This window comes from Toxorhynchites rutilus, chromosome 2 (assembly GCF_029784135.1).
Source record: "Toxorhynchites rutilus septentrionalis strain SRP chromosome 2, ASM2978413v1, whole genome shotgun sequence".
Taxonomy (NCBI): Eukaryota; Metazoa; Arthropoda; class Insecta; order Diptera; family Culicidae; genus Toxorhynchites; species Toxorhynchites rutilus.
In genome coordinates, this window is record NC_073745.1 from 12468814 (window position 1) to 12491196 (window position 22383).

The window sequence follows — 22383 nt, forward strand, 5'->3', positions numbered from 1 at the left end:
CCGATAAAAGTCCTAGACTGTCGATTATCGATTAAAAATTATCGAGATGACAGTAGATCTCATGCAATTTTAAGTTATTTGGCAATAAATTTTTTTTTCAAAAATCCCGATTTCCTGGAAAAGACCAGCCGGAATCATATGAGGTGAATACACGGATTTTTGTTGAGTCTTGTTTTCAATTAAAATTCATTAGAAAATAGTCGAGCGACAAGGCGTTTCATGCACCTACAATTGTGTAATATATCTCAAACATAACAGCTTATTGGCGTTAACCCCAGTTGAGGATGTTGAGAACTGTCCATAAACCACCCGGCTTTTATCCGTCTTGACGTTGTGGGATATGATCCTTAGAGCGGAGAATATTCTGCTTGGCCGTCAACGTGAAGGCATTACTGGGAAAAGCTGATGGTTTTCTGTTCTTGAGGTTATCGAAAAGAGCCCAATTCCTACCGTCTGGTTCTTACTTTTCAAGTAGCTGTTCACAAACAAACAAATGCCATCTGTGGCTGTCGGTAATTGTACGTCACACAATTGTCTTGTGTTTGAATTATTTCCATGAATTTGGGCGGTTTTGTTGATCTATCTTCGATTGTGAAGCCTCATGCCTACCATTCTACATCTTCGAACGTCTGAACAGTCCCTACGTTGTTCCGTCCCGTTAATCATCATTTTCAACACTACGAAATCACCCACAAAAATTTCCAAATTTCAAAATGTCGTTTACAACTCTACAGTTGCCCCCATTGATGGTTTAATACTTGGTCTGCCAAGAATCTAAGAAGGCCTACCGATGGCTCCCCTTCGTCTCATACACACTGATGGAAACGATTTCATTCGTGGAATCCGAAAAAATGAAGTTATGAAAAATGTATAAATGCTGTATGTTTGCACCAAAACAAGCGGTCCCAGGCGTATGTCTTACAGATTTTTTTTGCGGTCCTTAATATGTGAACAGAACATATTTTTCATGCTGAAATATTTTCTTTTCGTGTTTCCATCTCACTTTTAGTTCTTGCCACTTAATTCCGCGTATAATCGGAGTTCAACGAACGACTTTTCGCCCGAGATAATCATAGTGTTCAATGCTATCGGATGAGTTTCAGCTGATATATTCCTAAGTATTATCAATTTTGTGGTTTTTTATTTAGATTTTAGAGTCTTTTTAGGAATTCTTACGTTTATCATTACATCATTGGTTTTCTAATCTTTATACAGGAATATAGGACATAAATAACAAAGGACAGTGGACACTGAAACTGCATCCTTTGCGCTGCAAACGTCTCCTTTACTGCACTTAATTTTACCCTATTGATCGTTGACGTAAATTTCCGAGCATTTTTATCACATGTTACATATATACAAGATGATTAAAGGACATACGAGATTGTTGGAAAATCATTCAATATTTTTAAAAAATCATCCGCAAAATGCACAGAAAAATATTATCGTCAGTATATTTGTAAAAAACGGGAGAGGTTCAAAAAATTAAATATCAAATCAAGAAGAATACGAACGCGCGCACTGATTTGTACTATTCGATGGCTTAAATTTAATAATCCAATCTAGAGATTTCACCGATGCTGGAGAACAGCGAAAAACACTTGGTAGTGGGAAGATTTCTGAATGTGGGTATGAAACCTAAATTCTTAGATTCGTCGTTGATGTGACCACTAACCGTAAAATACAAGCGCAAATAAACAATATCAACATCTACCCGGTACACGTTTTTTGTCGCAAACATGCGGGAAGCGCCTTTTTGCATCGCTACTGACATGTAAATGTAATCACTATATCGCCGTTGTTCTATGTTCACGGTTTGGAAAACTTGTAAAACTATAACAGCCATTACACATACAAAACACTTGGACGGTTCATTAATAACAACTTAACGATAGACAAGACTTGATAGCAAAATTATTCGTTACAACTATAATAATTCCTCCAATTGGAAGGCTCTAGGATTCTGTCAGTTTCGTGGAAACAAAAAAAAACCATCATTAACCACAGATCATCTCGTAATAGTCTTTCCTTCTTTTAATACTTAACTTATATATTCGACTTGATTCGTTCTTTGTTTTCCGATCCACGGCTTTCACTCAGCTGTCCTCCAACAAATTCTATGCTTCAACTTCGATAATGATTTTCTCGTCTGAGTCCATATCTGACAACAGTGCTACGGATAGTTCTGTTCGTGCCTTCTGAATGACCCAAACCATCAACGCAGCACCAACAATAACCTGCAATGGACAAAATTGCATCAATGGAGTTATGTGTATTCCAAGAATGACAAAGTATAGTTACCTCTACCACAAACACACCGTACCCGGCTAGTCCAAGGGCTGCGTTATGATCGTTTAGCACTTCGTGGATCGAACGTAATTTTGAGCCCAGATACACGTTGATTGCCTGGGCAGGCAGCAAACCAATAACGGTACCTGTATGATAACTCCGCGAGTTTACTGCGCTGATCTATTGATAGTATTATGAAAAAATATTAGTGTTAATGAGAGAATTATATTCTATATTTTTCTTCCAAAAAAAATATATATTTGTATTAAGGCTGATATGGTTTGTTAATATAATGGAAATAAGAATTCATGTTATCCATATAATGGGGATCTTGAAGACTCACGTTATTTGAAAAACTATCAATTTCTACAGGATTCATTTTTAAAGAAATCGAAATGATCATTGAGTGTACGAAATCAAACAGAGCGCGTAAATGCAAGGTAGACCCCCGGGCGATCCTTCTCGAACCAAAAAATCTTATTGGACGCTCGAAACAGGCGTGCTGCTCCGCCCAATTGAATCTGATTGAAATGATTCATGTGATTGACTAAATTATTAGTGATGGAAAAGACACTAATCTACATTAATCCACAAATACCAAATTTATCATCCAAACATTATAATCTTCGAAAACAGTTTCAGGAAATTAAGAGCGATATCTACATCCGAAAGCTTGCAATTGCCGATCGTAAGCCCCACTATGACACACTGGGTTACGATTGTTCCAGTTTAAACTCGATCCAGTCATGCAGTCATCCTGAAATCTTCCTTTTTTAATATTATCCAGTTTTACCCAGTTTTTTTTTATATTTGTGCATCAGTTCTACCCATTTTATGTAAAATAAATTTACAATGTATAAATATTATTTTTCCCTCTACCTTTCTATTCATTGATCAATTTTGTTTTTGACATTTATCGTTCGATCAATTCAAGTTGTATTTACCTTGGATCGATTTTTCTTTTTCTGTCACACTCAACTCGGTGTTTTCTTTCTCTTGCCTACACTTCCGATTTCAATATGGTTAGCGCGCAATGCGTGTGGTGAAAATATACTGTTTTCAATAGTGTTTCATAGACACCTCATAGACTTCTGCGACAGGCTAGGCTTTAATTTGCTTCTTCCCATATCGTCCAGTTCGTCGTTGTTTTGTCTAAAATACCAAAACGAAGAGTTTTCAGGATTTTTTTCTCTATTATAGTGATTTTCAACAGATTTCGGCTGGTTCGTCACTTTTGCTTCCATTTTTGGAAGAATGTCGGGAGTGAGAATTGAGCTCGTGATCTCTGCGTGAGAGGTATGGATGTTACCACTACGCCAGATCGCCTCCATTTTTCAGGAATTCTGGAAGCTTGTTAAAGTTATAAAAAAACAGGGTATCGTATTTATTCTATTCTTTCTTTCTTTGTTTGTTTTTAAGAGGCTTTAAACTTTGCAGTTCATTCGCCTCTATTTATTCTATTTAACAGCCTACACAAGCAGCAACGTGCAACACTGTCTTTGAATTTATATAAATATCATATGTTCTTGCTCCTCCAAAACATTTTGAATTTCAGACCAATTGATCTACCATTCCGTCCACGACTGGTGCAATGTTCATAGCAAGAAAACGTACCCAAAATAGTTCATATAGCCCGTGTGCTATGCTGGCTTTGACTTTATGTAAACGTCAGATGTTATAGATCCTCCAAATCATTCTAAGGTTCAGAAGGTCATAACAGTGAATGTGCGCCATTGACTTTGATTGATATAAATATACAACCCAACTAAACTTGCTTCCGTTTTCGTTAATTGTATTTAGCAATAATAAGCAAAATCATAAAATTTCATGAACATGACAGTATAACACGACAAACATATTAAAAGGGTATATCACTATAAAAAAAGACAATAAATCAGTTTTTTTTAATTAAATTTAGAGGGAGATTGATAAAAAGCTTATTTGTTTTAAATCATATCAGAATTTATAATTTGTGGCTAAAATTGATTGTTAACATTGTTAACAAACATTCGATATTTTGAAAATTTCTAAAAATTTGATGTTCCACAAAATTCAACAAAAATAGTTTTACCATCTTGTGCTCATTTTTTAAATCTTCTACATGACCTCTACAGTGGAACCCCGATTATCCACGAGCGGATGATCCGCGGTGCAAATTATCCGCGGAAGCGAGTTCCATAGTAATTTCTATAGATCTTCCCAAAATTTGTCAGTTAGACGAGGGCGCTTGCTCTTTTGTTTTGATCACAGCTTTCATATTTTCTACAGTTGGATAGTTTAATGATTTGTGCATGCTGGAATATCCATATTTCACGTTTATACCTCATTTTTAGTCGCATATCGCGTTACTCGCGATTTTCGTTATTCGCGATGACCTAGCCAGATTATTTCGCGGATAATCAGGGTTCTACTGTAGATTGAAGATTTTGCTTGAATTGTTTATACCGATATGGCAGCGAAATTAAGAAAGATGGAAGTTGGGTGTCAAAGAACAAATGGTAGGGCGGTTAGAGAGCTTCAATTTAATTGATAGAAACATTCAAGTTTAATATGAATTTTTATGATAAAATAATAATAACACATAAAAAATTACTTTTAAGTTTTCACTTCTGAAATGTTATTGAAATTCACTAATTTAAATGTTCCACTACTATATCATGTACTCAATTTTTTTTCATCTTTCAAATGGAAGCAACAGAATCGTCTTCCGTAGCATACTTTTGAATGTAGAGCCAGATTGAGGCAACAGAGTCCGAAACAGAAAAAAAGGTCTTTTTCATTAAATATGATCGTCTATCACCTCCTGAGAGATTCTTTTATTTACTTTTTTTCATGTGAGAAAGGTGTTTTTTGACTTTAAGGGGATGAATAGAAAATTAAATTCTTCTTAAAATTAAATACAGGATTCGATAAGATACAGTGAAAAGAAATCGAAGACTGTATATAATCGAGTCCGCCCGGTATTTTAGATATCTCATCATATCTTTTTTCGTAAATAAAAAAGAGTACCAATTTTTTCTCAATGTATATTTTTTTCACGTTTGAACATCAATACTCTATCACTCATTCTGTGACACTATTTCGGCACGACTCATAGTTTTTGAGATATAAATTATCAAGGATTTCTCTTACTAAAATCGATACGCCCTATTTACCGGAATCGGTCACAGCGGACCGGTTTTTACCCGGGAGGTGCCACTGGACGACGTGATGAAGTGGATCACCAACTTTTTTCGCACCTTTTGGACTAAAAGTTGGTTAGCAGAGAATGGGCAGTTTCTCAGAAAAATTAAGGACTCGACTGTCAGGTTCAACGACGAGAAAAGAATGAGAGAACAACGAATCCTGTTCAGACTGAGGACCGATCACTGCTCGGTCTCACATGCATTCAACAGAGGACCTTTCCATCTTCTCTGCGACCACTGTCAAGTTCACAACTCCGCCGAACATTCCTGTAATATGATGATCTGCATGGAATTAGCGGGAGTATATGAGGTGTCTTTAGCGGCGATTTAGCGAGAGTAGCAGCGCTTTTTTACTACTTAAAAGATGCCGAACTATTTTTCAAAGTTTAGTGTCTGAACAATGGATCAGTCAAGAAGGTCCTTGTTCCTCCCCCTCCACGATGAAGGGGAATAAGAACACTTTGGCATCTTCAACGCTACGACTTCCTCTCCACTGGCCTGGAGCCATGGTCCGTGGACATCCTTGCCATCTGGTTCAGCAAGCAAACACTTTTTTTGTCAAATTATGTTTTGAAAATGGTTTTATATGTGTTTAATTTTTCGTGAAAGTCCAACTTTTATGTAATAATTTGATCTCAAACCATGCGACATTACTGACGATAAAGAGGCGAACCAGCCCAGGAGAACGAAAGCCTCTCAAATAAAGAATAGAAAAAAATATACGCCCTATTGAAAAGTTACAACAGCTAATGATGATGATGGTCCCGCCTCCTTCCCCTACAGAGATTTGAGCAAGACGAGTTATCTAAAAGATAATTTAGTTATTTTCTTCAACATTGAAATCAGTTAGGCAAACAAAAAAAAACAACGAACTGATTTTATTTACAGATATAAGTTCAAAAAATTGCAATGTCAAATGACAAGCCAATACTCAGTCATGTCCGCAACATAGCCGATACGGTCCCGACGAGGCCCTTGCAGCCGAGTGGTCCACCAGAGCACAAGCCCAACCGCCAGCCTTGTATTGGATTGACTATGAATATCCTCATCCAGAGAAATCGAGAAAATTCCCTTAACGAAAAATTTCTAGACCGGCACTTAGAAAACTTTCAATTTAATATCCTTTATATCTGTGTTAAGCGCGCGACGCTCAAACTTATGTAGACTACTTTTATTTTTTTAACTAATATAATATAAAACAACAAAATAAAAATAAATAAGTTACAAAGAAAAAGTCAAAAAATTCCCAATTGCTGTGGAAAACTCATATTTCCTCGAACCCAAACGGAATACAAACTTTCATTCGAATAAAAATACTCATGTTTTGTCATTTGTCGATTTCATTTGGAATTGCTATTTTCAAATGTCAACGAATGGGAGCTGAAACATGAAAAAAGGAGAAACGTCAAACCGAAAGAAAAGTTAGGCGTCTTGCATTGATTTATTGACTTTTTTGTTCCACACTAGCTGACCCTGAAAACGTTGTTCTGCCATAAAAATTATTTTCAGTGAATATTTTGGTTGGTAAAAAGAAAATAACGAAGGTATCGTAAGAGAGTTTGAATGCTATCGTAATATATATAAAATTGATCTGATTGATGATTGATCTGAAAGCAGTTTATCGGTCACGAAAACATTTGAGGACATCATTAAACATTAGATGGCAAATTCCAACAATTTTATGATTCTTACCTGACCATGCCGAATTTTCGTTGTGTGTGTTCAAAATATTTTTTTTTACTGGCTTCCATCACGTACAACTCTCGAAAAACAAGACAGATTGTAACGCCAATACCTGAGAGAGGAATATTTTCATAACAAACTGAAGTCAAAACATTTCAGCATCGACCACCAGGTGCGCTGCTAAAAAATGAGCAGGGATCTCGTTTTTTAAGTTTTAATTTAATAAGACAAAGTGCTGTTATTTTATGTCCATACGTCATGTCGAAAACACCAACAACTAAACATTCAACCAGAGGTCAAAGCATTCTACTCGAAACTGGTAACGACAGGAAAGTGCTGACAAATTGTTTATATTTTTATTTTGCAATAAAAAATGGGTCACTCTCGTTTCTATCCGATATTATTCGGCGGCGTGTGCGAATGAAGCATACGTCCGTTCCGTCGTTGGTGCTAAACGTCGACCAAGCGGTGCTGGGGCTTCTGGCAAGACGCGTGAAACGGAACAAACAAATGTAAAAATACTGTCGATGTCGCGATCACAAAGAAATAGATGAAAACTTGGGGCAGCAACACCGAGTTTCTCGCCAATCATTCCAATTTGTTTATTTTGCTGTCGCTACAAAACACGGCATTGAGCTTTCCACGTTGAAATTGTTTTCTTCTTCTGTTTTTTTTTCTAAGGTGACACGTTAACTCCTCACATGTTCTTGAATAATGAACGAAATGTTTGACGTTTGACGAAATGTCTCTCTCAGGTGTAAGTTCAGGATCGACTGTTCCAAAATGATCGCACATTACTACATATCCACTATATCAGCAGCTCTGTGTGGCTGCTATTTACGCAATAATTTCTCTCGAGTGTCGAAAGAAGCATTCGTTTTACGCTGAGTATGTGGAAAGCAATTTGAAAACGTAGTCACATCATTTCAGCGTTACGTTTGAAGGCAAATGAGGGAAATTCGAGTAACTCAATTGCATCCGGTGAAATGCTACCGGATTTTTGCGCACCAATAAGTGCCATTTCTCTCCCATAATACGGAATGTGCCGAAATTATAAGGAAAATCGGGTGGCCAAATAGCTCGAAATCGTCAAATTTTTGTCAATGGATTTATAGATAAATAAGTTCAGACTGATAAAATGAATAACGATGAATAACAGAGGGAACCGATAAAATGGATAAAAAAAAATACTATCTGTTTCATAATTATAGATAATTATTTTCATGTTTCTATGAAACTTACCCCGAAGATTGTGTTCTGCAATCCGAAAGGAATCGGCGTCAGTCTGGCGAATAATACTATCTTAAATGCGCGGGGTCCAGAAATCACGCGCAGAATGGCTCGACCCGTTTCGTTCTTAATTAATCTGAAATGCAATGAGAAACAACACGTGAATGAACTGATTCTTGTCGCTCGAACTGGTAAAATTATAGGGAGGCAAACAAAAGAAACCAATGAAATGGACAATAATTAAAATTTGTGTGTAAGTGAAACGCTCAGATTACGGTTGGTGATCGTGCAATTGAAGCTTCATCATTTCTCTGTTAATGACTCATATATTTGTTCGCATTTCTTGTCTTTGATAATATCAAAACGATGAACATTGGTTTCTAAAAAATCAATATTCACTGAGTCGAACTTTATTAGAGAATTTAGGATTCTATCTTAACATTGCTTAACATTCGAAAATTACGGTAGCCCAAACTCATCGTACCGAAACTGGTTCCAACGAATGAAAAGCGATGACATTGACGTCTTGATACAAAGTGTGGTACATATTACATATTATGAGGATTATACTGCCGTTTTACGCATAGTTGTCCCATGTTACCTTTTTACAATTTTAACTTTTCTTCATAAAACGATGTTTTCATGCATAATCTTTCGGAAAACACCAAAAAACTTATCGTTTGCTCCCAGCTTTTCAAAAAACAACATCAAGCTCAATTGTCCCATGTTGATATTCTAGACATAACTGTCCTTCTATCTATTATTTGTAGATTCATAATAAATAAATCGGTTCAAGTACAAGAATTTTATGTCCTGCTTTCAGCAGAACTAATGTACTCGGGTTTGGAAGAACGAACTAGTTCTCAAACAAATAAAAAAGTTTAACAGAACACGCGTACACCTTGTTAGCGAATGCCTAATAACAATGAGATTTATATTCTGCAAATGTGTTGCAGATCACTCTCTTCTTCATAAAACGATGTTTTCATGCATAATCTTTCGGAAAAACACCAAAAAAATTATTGTTTGCTCCCAGCTTTTCAAAAAACAACATCAAGTTCAATTGTCCCATGTTGTTATTCTAGGCATAATTGTCCTACCATATATTTTTGAACCGTAATCAAGCTTGATTGATTCAATTGAGGGGAATTCTTCACATTTCATTAAACAATCGTTTACTGCTCATAAAAACCCGGTGTATTGCCAAACTGAAATACTCAAAGCTTCTGGTAGACAAATATGCCATAAAACTTTGATTGCGTTTTTCTCAGTTGCTGATTTTGGAACATGAGACAACTATGCGTAGAACGGCAGTATAGTAAGGCAAATGCGGCTGCCGCTAGAGGTGTTTAGTGTTTGTGAATATGTAAAGTATGCTATCCAATCTGTAAATGAATAATGGATGGAATCAGAGTTTCTGCGGAATTCGGGATGGCGGTAACGCTGTTTGACCGACTCGTCCCGAATATAACAAAAATCTACACGATAAGTACTGACTCGCTCATAATACACGCTAGTTTGAAGCCAGCAGCATGAGTTTTGATAACAATTTCCCATCTCCATGGTGGAAGGAAAAATAAATTATGCTTTAATAACCATTATTCTCTTTCAAGGTTATTTTTTCTTGCTTTTCACACCGGTACGTTAAGTGTTCCACAACGACGACGGGCAATGGAATCTTCCGATAGAGTGATATGCAAATTAAAATTCAAACAGTATCGAAGCGTAGTAAAAACAAATGTACACTTCTCGCTCCTCTGAACTACTTCTACTACTCTCTTCATCCCATCCTCCAGTAGTCAAATACAAGCGATGGGATAAGGTTAACCGAAGAGATACTTAAGTAAAAACAAAAAAAGTATCGAAGCGTGTTTTATCGGCATCTACCGTCCTTCGTGTATCACATACATCTAACAGCGGAGACGTTTAGTAGATGCTGACGTATGTGTTTTTTTGTTGTTGTTGGCGAGGCAAGGTAAACGGCTATTCGTCACTCACATATAATGTTTGATTTTGTAGAGTGATGAGATTTTTTGTTCCAAGTGTGTTTATTCGTCGATATTAATTCCCAACAAAAGTACAGGTAAACCTGTTTTTATACGAGGGATAGGGATCGCAAAAGAAACGCATAATGCGTTGTCCATAATTACACAAGCAGCTTTGAAAACTAATTTTTCTTACACAATTTGAAAAAAAAACTATTTTTATAAGATAGACAGAGCCCGCAAAAAGTTTCATGTACAAATAAACTGAAATCTGATCTGAAAACTGATTCCGGTTTGAATCACCGTTCAATTTTCTTTTGTTTTTCCTACTGTATGTAGGTACATATTGCTTCATCGGTTGCGCGTCGAAACTTGCTGTGCTTAAAGCTAAATGTCAGAACTTGTTGCTATTAGAAATCATGTCATGCACAACATATTGCATTTGATGGAATATGAGAATATGAGGATGAGAATGATTGAGGGACTGGAAAATTTGGATGCAAACTCGCTCTGTCATTTGCAAACAAAATACGAACAAATTACAAAATTGTACGCCTTGAAATAAATCTTATCGTAATGGCCCAGGAACGTGAACGTCAATTATTATTAGATTCAAAAATTATTAATTTTTTATCTATATTTTTTTTATTAAGCGGCCTTCTCAGTTGTGCAAGTCTGAAAATCAACTTTTTGTTCCCTTGATACGCTCCTATTTACACGTTAGAATAAGTTATAACTTTCTCTTTCTCTCTTTTTTCTCTCCTCCTCTTTCTCTTTTTTTTTACATCTCTCTATCTTTCTTTCCATCCCTCCCTCTTTTCTTCTCTCTTTCTTTCTTTCCATCCCTCATTCTTTCCTTCTTTCTTTTTTTTTCTCTCTCTCTCTTGTACTTTTTACTTTATCAGAACGAGAATTATCCTTAAAAAATTGCTGCGAGTTTACCTGTTTGGAAAAGAGGACTGGCGTTATAGTGCTCCGGTTCGCATATACATAATACTCAGATTACATTTAATTTTTTTGACACAAAGGTTCATCTTATCAAGCACTTTTTTTTATCTATATGTATGATCGTTGCGAAAAGACTGAATAAGCTTTTCCAGAGTTGTTTTCAATACTCACAAAGGTTTTGATGTTTTTCAAAACAGTGCTACATAATTTCATGAAATCGGAATATCTGACGAATATAAGAAATAAATAAGAACGAGATTAAGTTTGAGGAACAACAATACCTTGTATGATGATTATGTACAAGTAACCGCAAGGTCATTGATGAGGGAATACGTTTCAGAGTGTAATAGTACTCAATAGAAACTTATTGAATTCAAAGTCAATATAATTAGATTTTATATAACATTTTCTCGTCTAATTCAAAGTAGAATCAATTTTAATGATGAAATCATAGCAAATATATCTATAATCAAAACATCAAATAACATCAAAATAAAAAAAAACCCAACAATTCATCCACAGCTGATCAACTGCTTGATGACAAGAACTTCAACTCTATGACCAGCATAAAAAATACGAGAAAACAAACATGTTCTAGGAGGAATTTTTGAGCTGCCTGAAAGATGGCGAAAGATGGCAGGAGATTGTAGATTACAGAATAAAATTGAATATATCTAGGTCTGCCTATAAAAATTATGCTTTTGTTTTCCCAAAAATCGGCACGAACTTTCCAGACAACTCAATATGAGCTATCCTGATTTCTTCTTGATTTTTGAAAATTATAGGTGGCAACACTGGTTACATCGATCAGTTGAATTCCACGGTTCGAAAGATGTTTCAAATGCATTAAGTTCATCGAGTCTACTATAGTAAACTATATTCGAATGTAGGCTTGCAGGCTCAACCGCAAAAAATTGCTCGAAAACGGAAGCTTTTAGGAAATTTATTGTTTCGAGCTTATGATTCGAAATAACCTTAACACTTCGACAATCGTACCAATCGACCAATAGTTTAACTTGTTGACTTGTTTTTATACAGTTTCCGGTACAATTTTTAAATAAATCTGGTATACGCGAAAAACATTCGCTTGAGCAGAGATGCCAACCTTCCTGATTTTTCATAATTTTCAGACTTTTTACAACGTTTCCTGATATTCTGAAAAGCACTCGTTTTCAAAAAAATTTCTCGAAATAACCTTATTCTTTCCTTTATTAGAATAAAAATCAACCGCATTGGGCTCCCTACAAATGTTTCGCTAGTTGGACACTGTCAAGATGTTATTTTTCGATATCACTATCGATCCTAGGGGAACCTCGCCATTCCAATGTAGTATTACTTACGTAGTTTTGACAGGCACTTCTTCTTCTTCTTCAATGGCACTAACGTTCCTAGAGGAACTTCGCCGTCTCAACGTAGTATTACTTGCGTCATTTTTATTAGTACTTAGTTGAGATTTCTATGCCAAATAACACGCCTTGAATGCATTCTGAGTGGCAAGCTCTAGAATACGCGTGATCACAGTGCAAGTCGGAGGAAATTTCTTTGACGAAAAATTCCCCCGACCAGAGCGGGAATCGAACCCGAACACCCAGCATGTTAGTTATGACGCAAACCACTCGGCCAAGGGAGCACAGGCACTTATTTCCATCAATCCATCAATCAATCTCTCCATGCACAGCATGCATGCATCTTTATTGTGGGTGCTTGAATGGATCTCCGAAACGAAGCTTTAGGGAAAATCAAGATAAAACTGATACCCTAAGGATTCCCGGATATTTTGAAGACCTCCAATATTTCTTTGGCCTCGAATGGTTACAGAACCTTTCTTAAAGGCGGTAGCACATCATAAAAAGTAAGTGATTTTAGCGATTTTCTCAACGACAAACTAAAGTACTATGATTGATCTGATGTCTTAGTTTTATTAGGTATATATTACTTAACAAACAAAAAAAAAAAATTAGTGTCAATTGGGCTATCTCCCGAATAGCCGCAACCGGTTTGTTGAACCCTTGCTGCCAAAACCATATAAACTGGTGAGAGGGAGTTCTACAAGTTTTTCTAGTGGACCAATTTAAACCACTCTTTTTTTACGTAATCTTAGATATATTTCCTGTCATCGGGCGTAGGATTTTTTCGAAATAATAAATTTTGTCAAAATGGCGAAATTCTTTGTGAAAAAATTGAGTTTTTGTCTCAAAAAACGAGACAAAAATATTTACCAAAATTTTATTTTTCAAAATATGAAAAAAAATCCTACGTACGACGACAGGGAATTTCGTGGATAATCTGAGAAAAATAATTTCACCTAAATCGGATGACCGTTCCGGAGATAGAACTCCCACCAGTTTGCAAAACATGGTTCCGAGAAAAACGCGTTTTAAATTTTGGATAAATTTATCCCTTTTATTTCATTTCTGCTCGTTCGATTCGTTCCTTACCCGATTTTCCGCAGAAATTGTTGTAGTTGGCTTGTAATTTCGAAACAAAGCATCGAGCAAACCTGGGACAAAAACTACAGTAAAGTAGACATCCCGAAGAATATTTTAGGCCAGTTTTTTAAAGTTTCCATAGTGTAGTAACCCCTTAAACCTTGCATTAACCATTTTACAAAATCTGTTCATCATTTATTGATTGGAACTCGAATACAAAAATTGGTGTTTTTAGATAAAATTAATGGAAGTGCGGGTAAAATCATCACCCTCTCGGGGTAAAACCAGAACCTTGAGAAAAACGAATGAAAAGTTGTTACTGTAATTTCAAAGAACTCTCCATGTTCTACGTGGATACTGGCTTTTAACAAAACTTTTGAGCATCGATAAGCAACAAAAACGCCTACCTTCTCACAGAGTTAAGCTTACAAAAAATATTGAATTTTACAAAATTTTACGACTACAATACTTAAGTTTCACTAATGAAATTTTAAACGAACTGTTTTACTTTGGCTAACCGCTTTTGTTTTGTGCTTGTTTTGACAGCAACGCAATTTCAACAGCTATAGGTTGTCGTGCTTCCGTGGCCGGGTGGTTAGCATCCCACATTATCATGCCGGGGGTTCGGGTTCGATTTCCATTCTCGCCGAAGGGATTTTTCGTCAAAGAAATTTCTTCCGATTTGTACTGTGGTCACGCGTATTCTAGAGCTTGCTACTCCCGAATACATTCAAGGCGTATTGTTAGGCATATGAAATCTCACCTAAGTACTACTAATAAAAGTAATGACGCAAGTAATACGCAAATTGAGACGACAAAAGTTCCACTGGGAACGTTAGTTACATTCAAGAAGAGTGATTTGAAACGTAAAACATGCTTAGTGTGTACAGGGAGCATCGGAAAACTTGCAAAAAGTAGATTTTATTTGGAAAAATTAGCAGGTGTCAATTTTACCCTGATTTCCCCTATTGTTGATGGTGCCAAAACATGAGTGGGAGCCTAGAGACTCCTGGAGACGGAGTTTACACTGATGCTGATGGAGACCTGACCTGGCTGCAGGCCAAAGCAAAACTTGTGGAACATCAACTGTAGAAGTCTCCTAAGTCGGATCCATCATCGTAGCGCCATCAGCGAATCGAACTTTATAGTAAGAAAATGAGCATCAGCATATCTTAGACACATAAAAATACCACTCAATCCAATGCAATCCTAGACTGTTTTTTCTCAAACTTCGGATACCACGAACGATAAGCAGTCAAAATTAATTTGTGAAACAACATTGCACACGAGATTTGTGTTTGTATTTGCACATCAATTGATTAATGTATAACATGATGCACATGATTAATTTTGATCGTCATAACAGAGATTCCACACACATTTTTTGCTCAAGGTCTGATTCTTCCTACTGCATCTGTCTGTCCATATCCTTCTCAAGCATGCTCTCGGAGAATCGCAATTGCATATGTGGTTCAAAAATTGAAATGCGCAATTTTGATATGAGAAACGAGGAACGTGTGAACTTTGCTTTGCTCAATACGACCGGAATATCAGGAAAAGCAACACAAAACGATTTTCTTTGATGACAATGCCACATCACTCCGTGCAAGAACGGATAGGCAAACGCAGAGGCGTCTCGTCTGCCTGTACAAACTGTTCATAGTACAAGTAGATAATCTCAGAATAAAAAGATTTTTTTTTTATTTTTTCGAAATTGGTCGGTGTTTAATCAGACCGAACTAAGTAACAAAATAAGAAAAAATGAATTAATAGTAACAAAAATCAAGAATAGGGGGTCTTCGTAGCCTAATTGGTTGCGTGTCCGCGAACAATCATGAGCTCATAACTCAGGGCTGACCATCTGACCATCTTTGTGTGTTATTCTAGCTACTACGTCCACGCAACAATCATCATGTGTCGTTAATCCCAGTCCCTTACCGCTTTCATAACGGACTGCTGCATCGGTTATTGGTGCTATTTATAACACAACAATGGAAGTCTCATATCAACAGTCCCGCTGTGTATACAGTCCAACTGTGAACATTCGAACAGTAAGAATATTCTTACGCCGTAAAAGGCGCCATGTGTTGTGTATCGATAGAATAGGAATACTCTTATGCATAAATGGCTACTGTGTAATATATAAAAATGTGTATCAAAAATATAAGAACACTCTCACGCCTAAAATGGCTACTGTGTAATATACAACATAAGAAAAAATGTACACAATTAATTCGGCTCTGTTACAGCTTAAATGAGCCTAATAAAAAAATAAACTGATGGGATAAAAATCAAGAATTTATTAACCTACATTTTCTTTCTATCAGATCACACTTATGTTGCAAACAGTCAGGTTATGGCATAAATACATACCAATCGATTATTTTTAGTAAGTCGAATACAGTTTCAAGTCATAAAACCGTTTTTTGTTGATGTATAGGTTTAGTAGAGGAAATTCTACAACATCCATTTAACATCAAATTGTTCAGTCATAGTCAACTAAATCTCTGAAAAATATTTTTGGTTCAGTCAGAGTAGACAAAGTACACATAGCCAGTCGTTAAACTCTCTTGATTGACCTCAAAGAGATGTTTTTTTATTGAACAATATCATTACTCTACCTTGCTAAAGAGTAACTAAGAGCTGTAGATGAACAATGGGGGAAAATGAAGGATACTAAAACTACACAGATTCAAACCTTGAGTTCGATTTACTCGGAAAAATAGTTATGTTATTAGTCCGATCTGACTGAACATCGACCATTTGTAGTATGGATGAGGAATTATCGAAGGTAATTAATTTGTAATTTCCATATTAACCTGAATATCTGGATTTTCTTTTCTGTTTGGGTGAACCTTTTTCACCGTGAAGAATGTTACACTTCGTTGCTACACCACCCAATTCGCACGCAACACAAAACAACACTACGAAACAAGCAATAATGACTACCGGATTCAAACCTTTCATCTAAACCCGCCGTTATTCAAACACATTTCTGCATCTTTCAGGGCAAACACAGCAAGCTATGATCGCTATGAAGCGATCACTACTACTATTGCGTTGCCTTGCGTAAAAATGATATTTGATGTTCAAAGTTTCCTACTGAACGATGCCTATGGTAACGATGGAAAACACACATACCATTGTTGATAGAACAGGTAGCTCACGTGGTCACGCCGCGCCTCTGGCCAAACGGTTGAGCTACTCAATTGGGACCAACTACCTCATGCGATTTATTCACCAATCTCAGCTTCCTTCGATTACATTTCGATGCCTTCAATGTTTACGAAAATGACTCGATTACTGGTTTGGGTTGAAAACAATAATTTTTTTGGCGAGACATCTAGAAATTGTACAAATGTACATCTTCCAATGGTCATTACTATGATCAAAATATTTTATGCCATGCAAGAATAATAAACGTTATATGCTATCTATCAAACTTTTGCATCATCTTTTGAATAACAAGTACATGGTCACTTATTGTGAATTACATAGTCGCTGTATCTAACTACATACAATTTTCATTTGACTCCCTCACGTTCGCCACAAAGAAGAGAAAGGTAATCAGACGAAACTGGCTTATTTGAAATTATCGCATATGTTTCCATCGTACACATCATCAGCCCCCACTAACTACAGAGGCAACCGGACGTTATTTGCCGTTGCTACCGCCTCAGCCTTTCTATTCATTACAGCGTATGAAATGCTCTCGCACCTCCTGTTTTGGTTTGTCATTTCTCAATAAAAAAACATATACAACAACCAACGCTTATCGTGTTCCGCATTATCTGCAGTGACACTAAAAGACACGTGTAGTTCAACATATCTGCTCATGACAGTGCTTCTTGGCTTGCATCACGAACAGCAGGAGCTATTTCAAAGTTCAAGGCAGTTCCGTCTGAGGTTTACATAACACCTTTCGAACGCACATCAGGCGATGTTGTAAACCTGGTTTTCAGGGTTCTATCGCCATGCAGGCTCTAGGCATAACAGATCCTGTATAGTTGTAAACTTGTTAACCTCCGGACTATTAATATAATGAATAAATGCATTGAACTTGAAACACGAGTGTGACCTTCTATGCGTACTCTAGCACTCGGCATTCATTTGATGACACACAATAAGGCGACTGCGTATAAATAGCTTACTTTACAGTAATAAACCACTGAATATATGTCAATTTTTCGCCCGATGGAAAAAAAAACAATCCAAAAAGAAAGTCGAATAATAAAATTCAATTTCAGCGCTGCATGTTGAACAGTTTTACAGTTTCCAGTCTCGTTTTCGCCAGCTGTATGAAATAATTTTCTCTCCACCCAGCGTGCATCATGGAGGTATTTAGAAGGCCGCCCAAACAGAGTCAATTAATAGTCGAAAACAGATTCCCGGGTTTTTCCAGATTGTGAGTTCAAAGATAATTTGTGACTGAGAGATATTTATAGCAATATCGTTTCCGTTGTGTTCTACTATTTGATGGCTTTTATTTTCGAGTGCGCCGAGAACTGAAGCACTCTTCTCTATTAGAATGACCTCGATTGCATCGCTAATTGCGGCATGTCAACGCTCAAAACCGTCTTGGCAAACGACTGAGAATGGATGTATTTACTCCTCAGCTGCTTACAGTTCGCGCACATGTTTCTGATTTCTGTTCACATGAAAATATTTTTCGATTGGTTGTAAATACCCTGTAATGCTTGAGGCAGAAATAACAAAGCTCAATTCACAAACAGAATAAATTTGAACAGACTCAGGGAATCCCAATCGTTCTCTAAACCGAATAACATAACATGGAGCGACTGCTGCTTCCTGGACGTTCGATTAATACAACGTTATGAAATCCCCTGAACTGGGTTCTGATTAAGTACTGTCGACCATGACAATCACGTTATTGTGTGCCAAGATTTACTTATTTCTTCGCCTAAAGCGCCAGACAAGTTTAGCGCCATAACGTGTAAACGATTGAGTCATTGACACGAACATGAGAAAGTCGTGTTTATATTTGCACACGCGACAGTCTCCACTGTTACGAAACCACATAATGATAAGACATAATTCGTGGGCTTAGCATTGTGCGTTAAGGTGCACCCGTGGCCGAGTGGTTAGCGTCTCACATTATCATGCCGGGTGTTCGGGTTCGGTTCCCGTTCTGGCCGGGGCTTGCCCCTCGGAATACATTCAAGGCGTGTTATTTGGCTTAAGAAATCTTAACTAAGTATTAATAAATGACGCTAGTTAATGCGTACGTTGAGACGGCAAAAGTTCCACAGGGAACGTTAACGCCATTTAATAATTTAATAATACCATTGTGCGTCAGTGTACGTGTCAATATATACGTAGGATATGTGATTGACAAATTTTGCGGTTTTTTGATGTAGGATTACGTCTTTCGGGACATATTGGGGGTACAAATTCAAAAACGAAAATCGATCGCTGCGTGAAAAATGTCTAATTTAAAACGCTTATTGCTCAGTCATTTCATGATGGACTGATAAGATTTTTGCGTCAATCGATTCCGGCACTCCATAACATTATGAAAATAAAGAAAATTGTTTATTTTATGAAACTATCAAAAAAAATCGAGTCTCAACCGTTAACCAAAGGGAAATACCGCGTTCTGATTGGTCGAAATCGAAGATACATGTTCCTCTTGTACTCACAATTATTGCTCACTCATCTCCTGATAGATTTACGAGAGTTTTGCAACAATCGATTTGGACACTCCATAACAATTCATTACAGTCGAAATTAATAAAATAATATATTTTATGAAACTAAGACGTTACACAATTTACGTAACGCCAAAAATGCGATTAATGCTCACGTGGTGCTTTCAAACCATCTAGCGTTTTGCTGAGAGGAACATGAGCTGGTATAAAATGATGTTAATTAATACAAAAAAAAACTCTTTGGTTCAATGCAGCAGTTCCTGTTGTTACATTTCACTACATGCAAAAGGTACTGGAATGTTCTTACGTGACAAGCAAACTACTTGGTTGAATATCCTACTAATTCCGCTTCATCGATTTTGGGAGTTTGCGGACTCTATATACAGCCATTCCATGCCAAACCGATATAGTGGTTCTCCGATTTTCGTGAAAAGTGGTAGTTTTGTTCTTTATTGCAAAACATTAGACCCGTATTTTTAAACGGTTTTATTTAGCTTGCCCTGAAATCTGTTTGTCTATTTGTATGTTAATAGAAATTTGACCTGTTGACCGATTGATCTGAAATTTGGAACACACCTTTATCTCTGTAGTCATTATAAAACTGCGTATTTCATGATCTTTAAATTTCAAGATAGCGGCCGCTACAAAATGGCGGATCACATATTTTCTCAAAACCTCATCGATATAGGTTTTCCAGAACCCCATCAATATAGGTATCAAATGAAAGGGCTTGACTAGTAGAACACGGTTATTTATGAAAAATGCAAATCCAAAATGGTCGCCACCACAAAATGGCGCCATATATATTTTTTCTTTCAAAACACTATCAATATGGGTTTCAAATGAAAGCCTCGTTGATATGGGTATCAAATGAAAGGGCTTCACTAGTAGAATACGATTATTTATGAAAAATGCAAATCCAAGATGACTGCCACTACCAAATGGCGGACTACATATTATGTCAAACCCCCGATAATATGGGTGTCAAGTGAAAGGGCTTGAATAGTACATCACTGTAGATCATGAAAAAACCTAATCCAAGATGGCCGCAATCACAAAATAGCAAATTACTTTATTAAACGGTTTTATTTAGCTTGAACTGTTTGTATATATATTTGTATGTATGTAGGGTTGTCCCACATTAATAGAAATTTGACCAATAGGAACTGACCGAATTTATAAAACACCTTCATCTCTGCTATCACTTTAAAACTGCTTATCTTGAAAAATATAATTTGCCGCTGCTACAAAATAGATGATTCCATATCATCTCATAAAAAATGTTGATTGAGATGTGTGTATCAAACGAACGAATTTGACTTGGAGAACACACTATGTATTTCTGCAATCCACTCAATATCGGTATCGAATGAAGTTATTTGACTGATAGAATAAAGTACAATGGTTTTATTGTAGAGAAATATTCTAATGAAACAGATAATTTACTAAAAATTAAAAAATAATATAAGTAAAAAAGAACTTTTCAAGTTAAACGGTTTAATTGGGATTAAACATAATAATGTACTAAAAGCTAGAAAATAATTAGGCAAGTAGCAGTTAGCAGTTATTACACCTCTCCTTCATTAGTCTAGGGCAATGTACTGGAAAAAAGGTAATGAAGATGGTCGAGTTTCGAGCGACATAGCATGCGCTGCCATAACTATTTCGCAAATAGTGACGTCAGTCGTTGTGTTTATCTTCGATTGCCCACCGCATCCATGTAAAAATGTTATTTTCAGGAACGAATTTAGCAATTAAAAACGTACATTTTTGTAGAGCTCCCGCCGAATATAAGGCTAATGTGACAGCGTGGAGTGAATATTTGTGAAATCACGTCGAAAAAGACGGATAAAAGTGATATTTCCATGTGCCACTTTCACTCCCCCACGTTCATAGAAACGAACGAAGTTTCATTATTTTACCGTTATGAAGTTGATGTTTCGAAGGCTCTCAGTGTCGGTGGGATAATAATCGCCAATTAATCAAAATTTTACCGAAAATGTTACTGTTTTCGAGAACTAAGCATACGACTGCTCTCTGGACCTTTTTACCACACGAATAATCGAAATATACCACGATATAATTGTCATCTGTTAAAAAACAACCAGTTAACTTTAACCAGTTAACCAGTAACCAACGCGTAACTTTTGAAAAGGTCCTATGTAACAAATGTAAACAAATCGAGTTAATGGATGCACGCTATTAGATTTCAATCATTGAATGTATTACAAAAACAATCGTTCACGTATCTATCTTCTTCATCTTTTTGTCGCCGATACAAAAAATATCCAATGTACAGATTCGAATTTTAAGCACAAGGCTGTTACTTCGGACGCCACTTTCCTCCGACGGCCGAAACGTCCGAAGTAACAAAGCAGTCAATACAACTCGCAGTCGTACTTCGGTCGTTTTGGAATTTGTTTCTTACAGGTGTTGTTATCGATTTCAGTGCAATTCAACGAGTGATAACAATAATAATCAGTCTTTAGAACGAAATGCTGATATTTGGATTGTTGTTTATTAGTTAGTTTCAATTTTTCAAACGCGGGCAGTCAAAACGTCCAATGTAACATTTTTCGCTCCGAGGCTTCAACCTTAATCTCAAATCACGGAACAATAGTTACGATTGGTTTTACGCAGTGATAAAGATAGATAGCTTTTAAGACAATTCGCGAAACAATGTTCGGGTCTTCAACTACGTTTTTCTCGAGTTGGCGAAAATGTTACATTGGACCTTTTCAAAAGTTACGCGAGATTTCATGAGAATTTTCGCTCAAATTATCATGCAACCGTGAGTACTTTCAACATTGTTTTGTTTCTTCCATATACATTCCATATTGAATGCAAATAATTACGACACGATATTTTGCTTGTCAATACAGATACACTTCGCCTACTGCTTCACCTCTATATGTACCTCATTGAGTCTAGGGCATTGATAAGACTAAAATAAAATCTTGGGGCG

The 22383-nt window shown here is 36.5% G+C and overlaps 1 protein-coding gene across 4 annotated transcripts in view; it reads right to left on the bottom strand.

The window, feature by feature from the left end:
- Nucleotides 1-1137: 1137 nt before the first annotated feature.
- Nucleotides 1138-22383, bottom strand: part of LOC129769198 (transmembrane protein 64) — a 28345-nt gene continuing 7099 nt past the window's right edge. For all 4 annotated transcript variants that reach the window (XM_055771301.1, XM_055771303.1, XM_055771300.1 and 1 more), the window contains exons 3-5: nt 8400-8523; nt 2302-2469; nt 1138-2237 (exon numbers count right to left, since the gene is read on the bottom strand). In XM_055771301.1, coding sequence (XP_055627276.1) covers nt 2118-2237; nt 2302-2469; nt 8400-8523 — 412 coding nt within the window. In that variant the 3' untranslated portion in view covers nt 1138-2117. The remainder of the gene's footprint in view (nt 2238-2301; nt 2470-8399; nt 8524-22383) is intronic.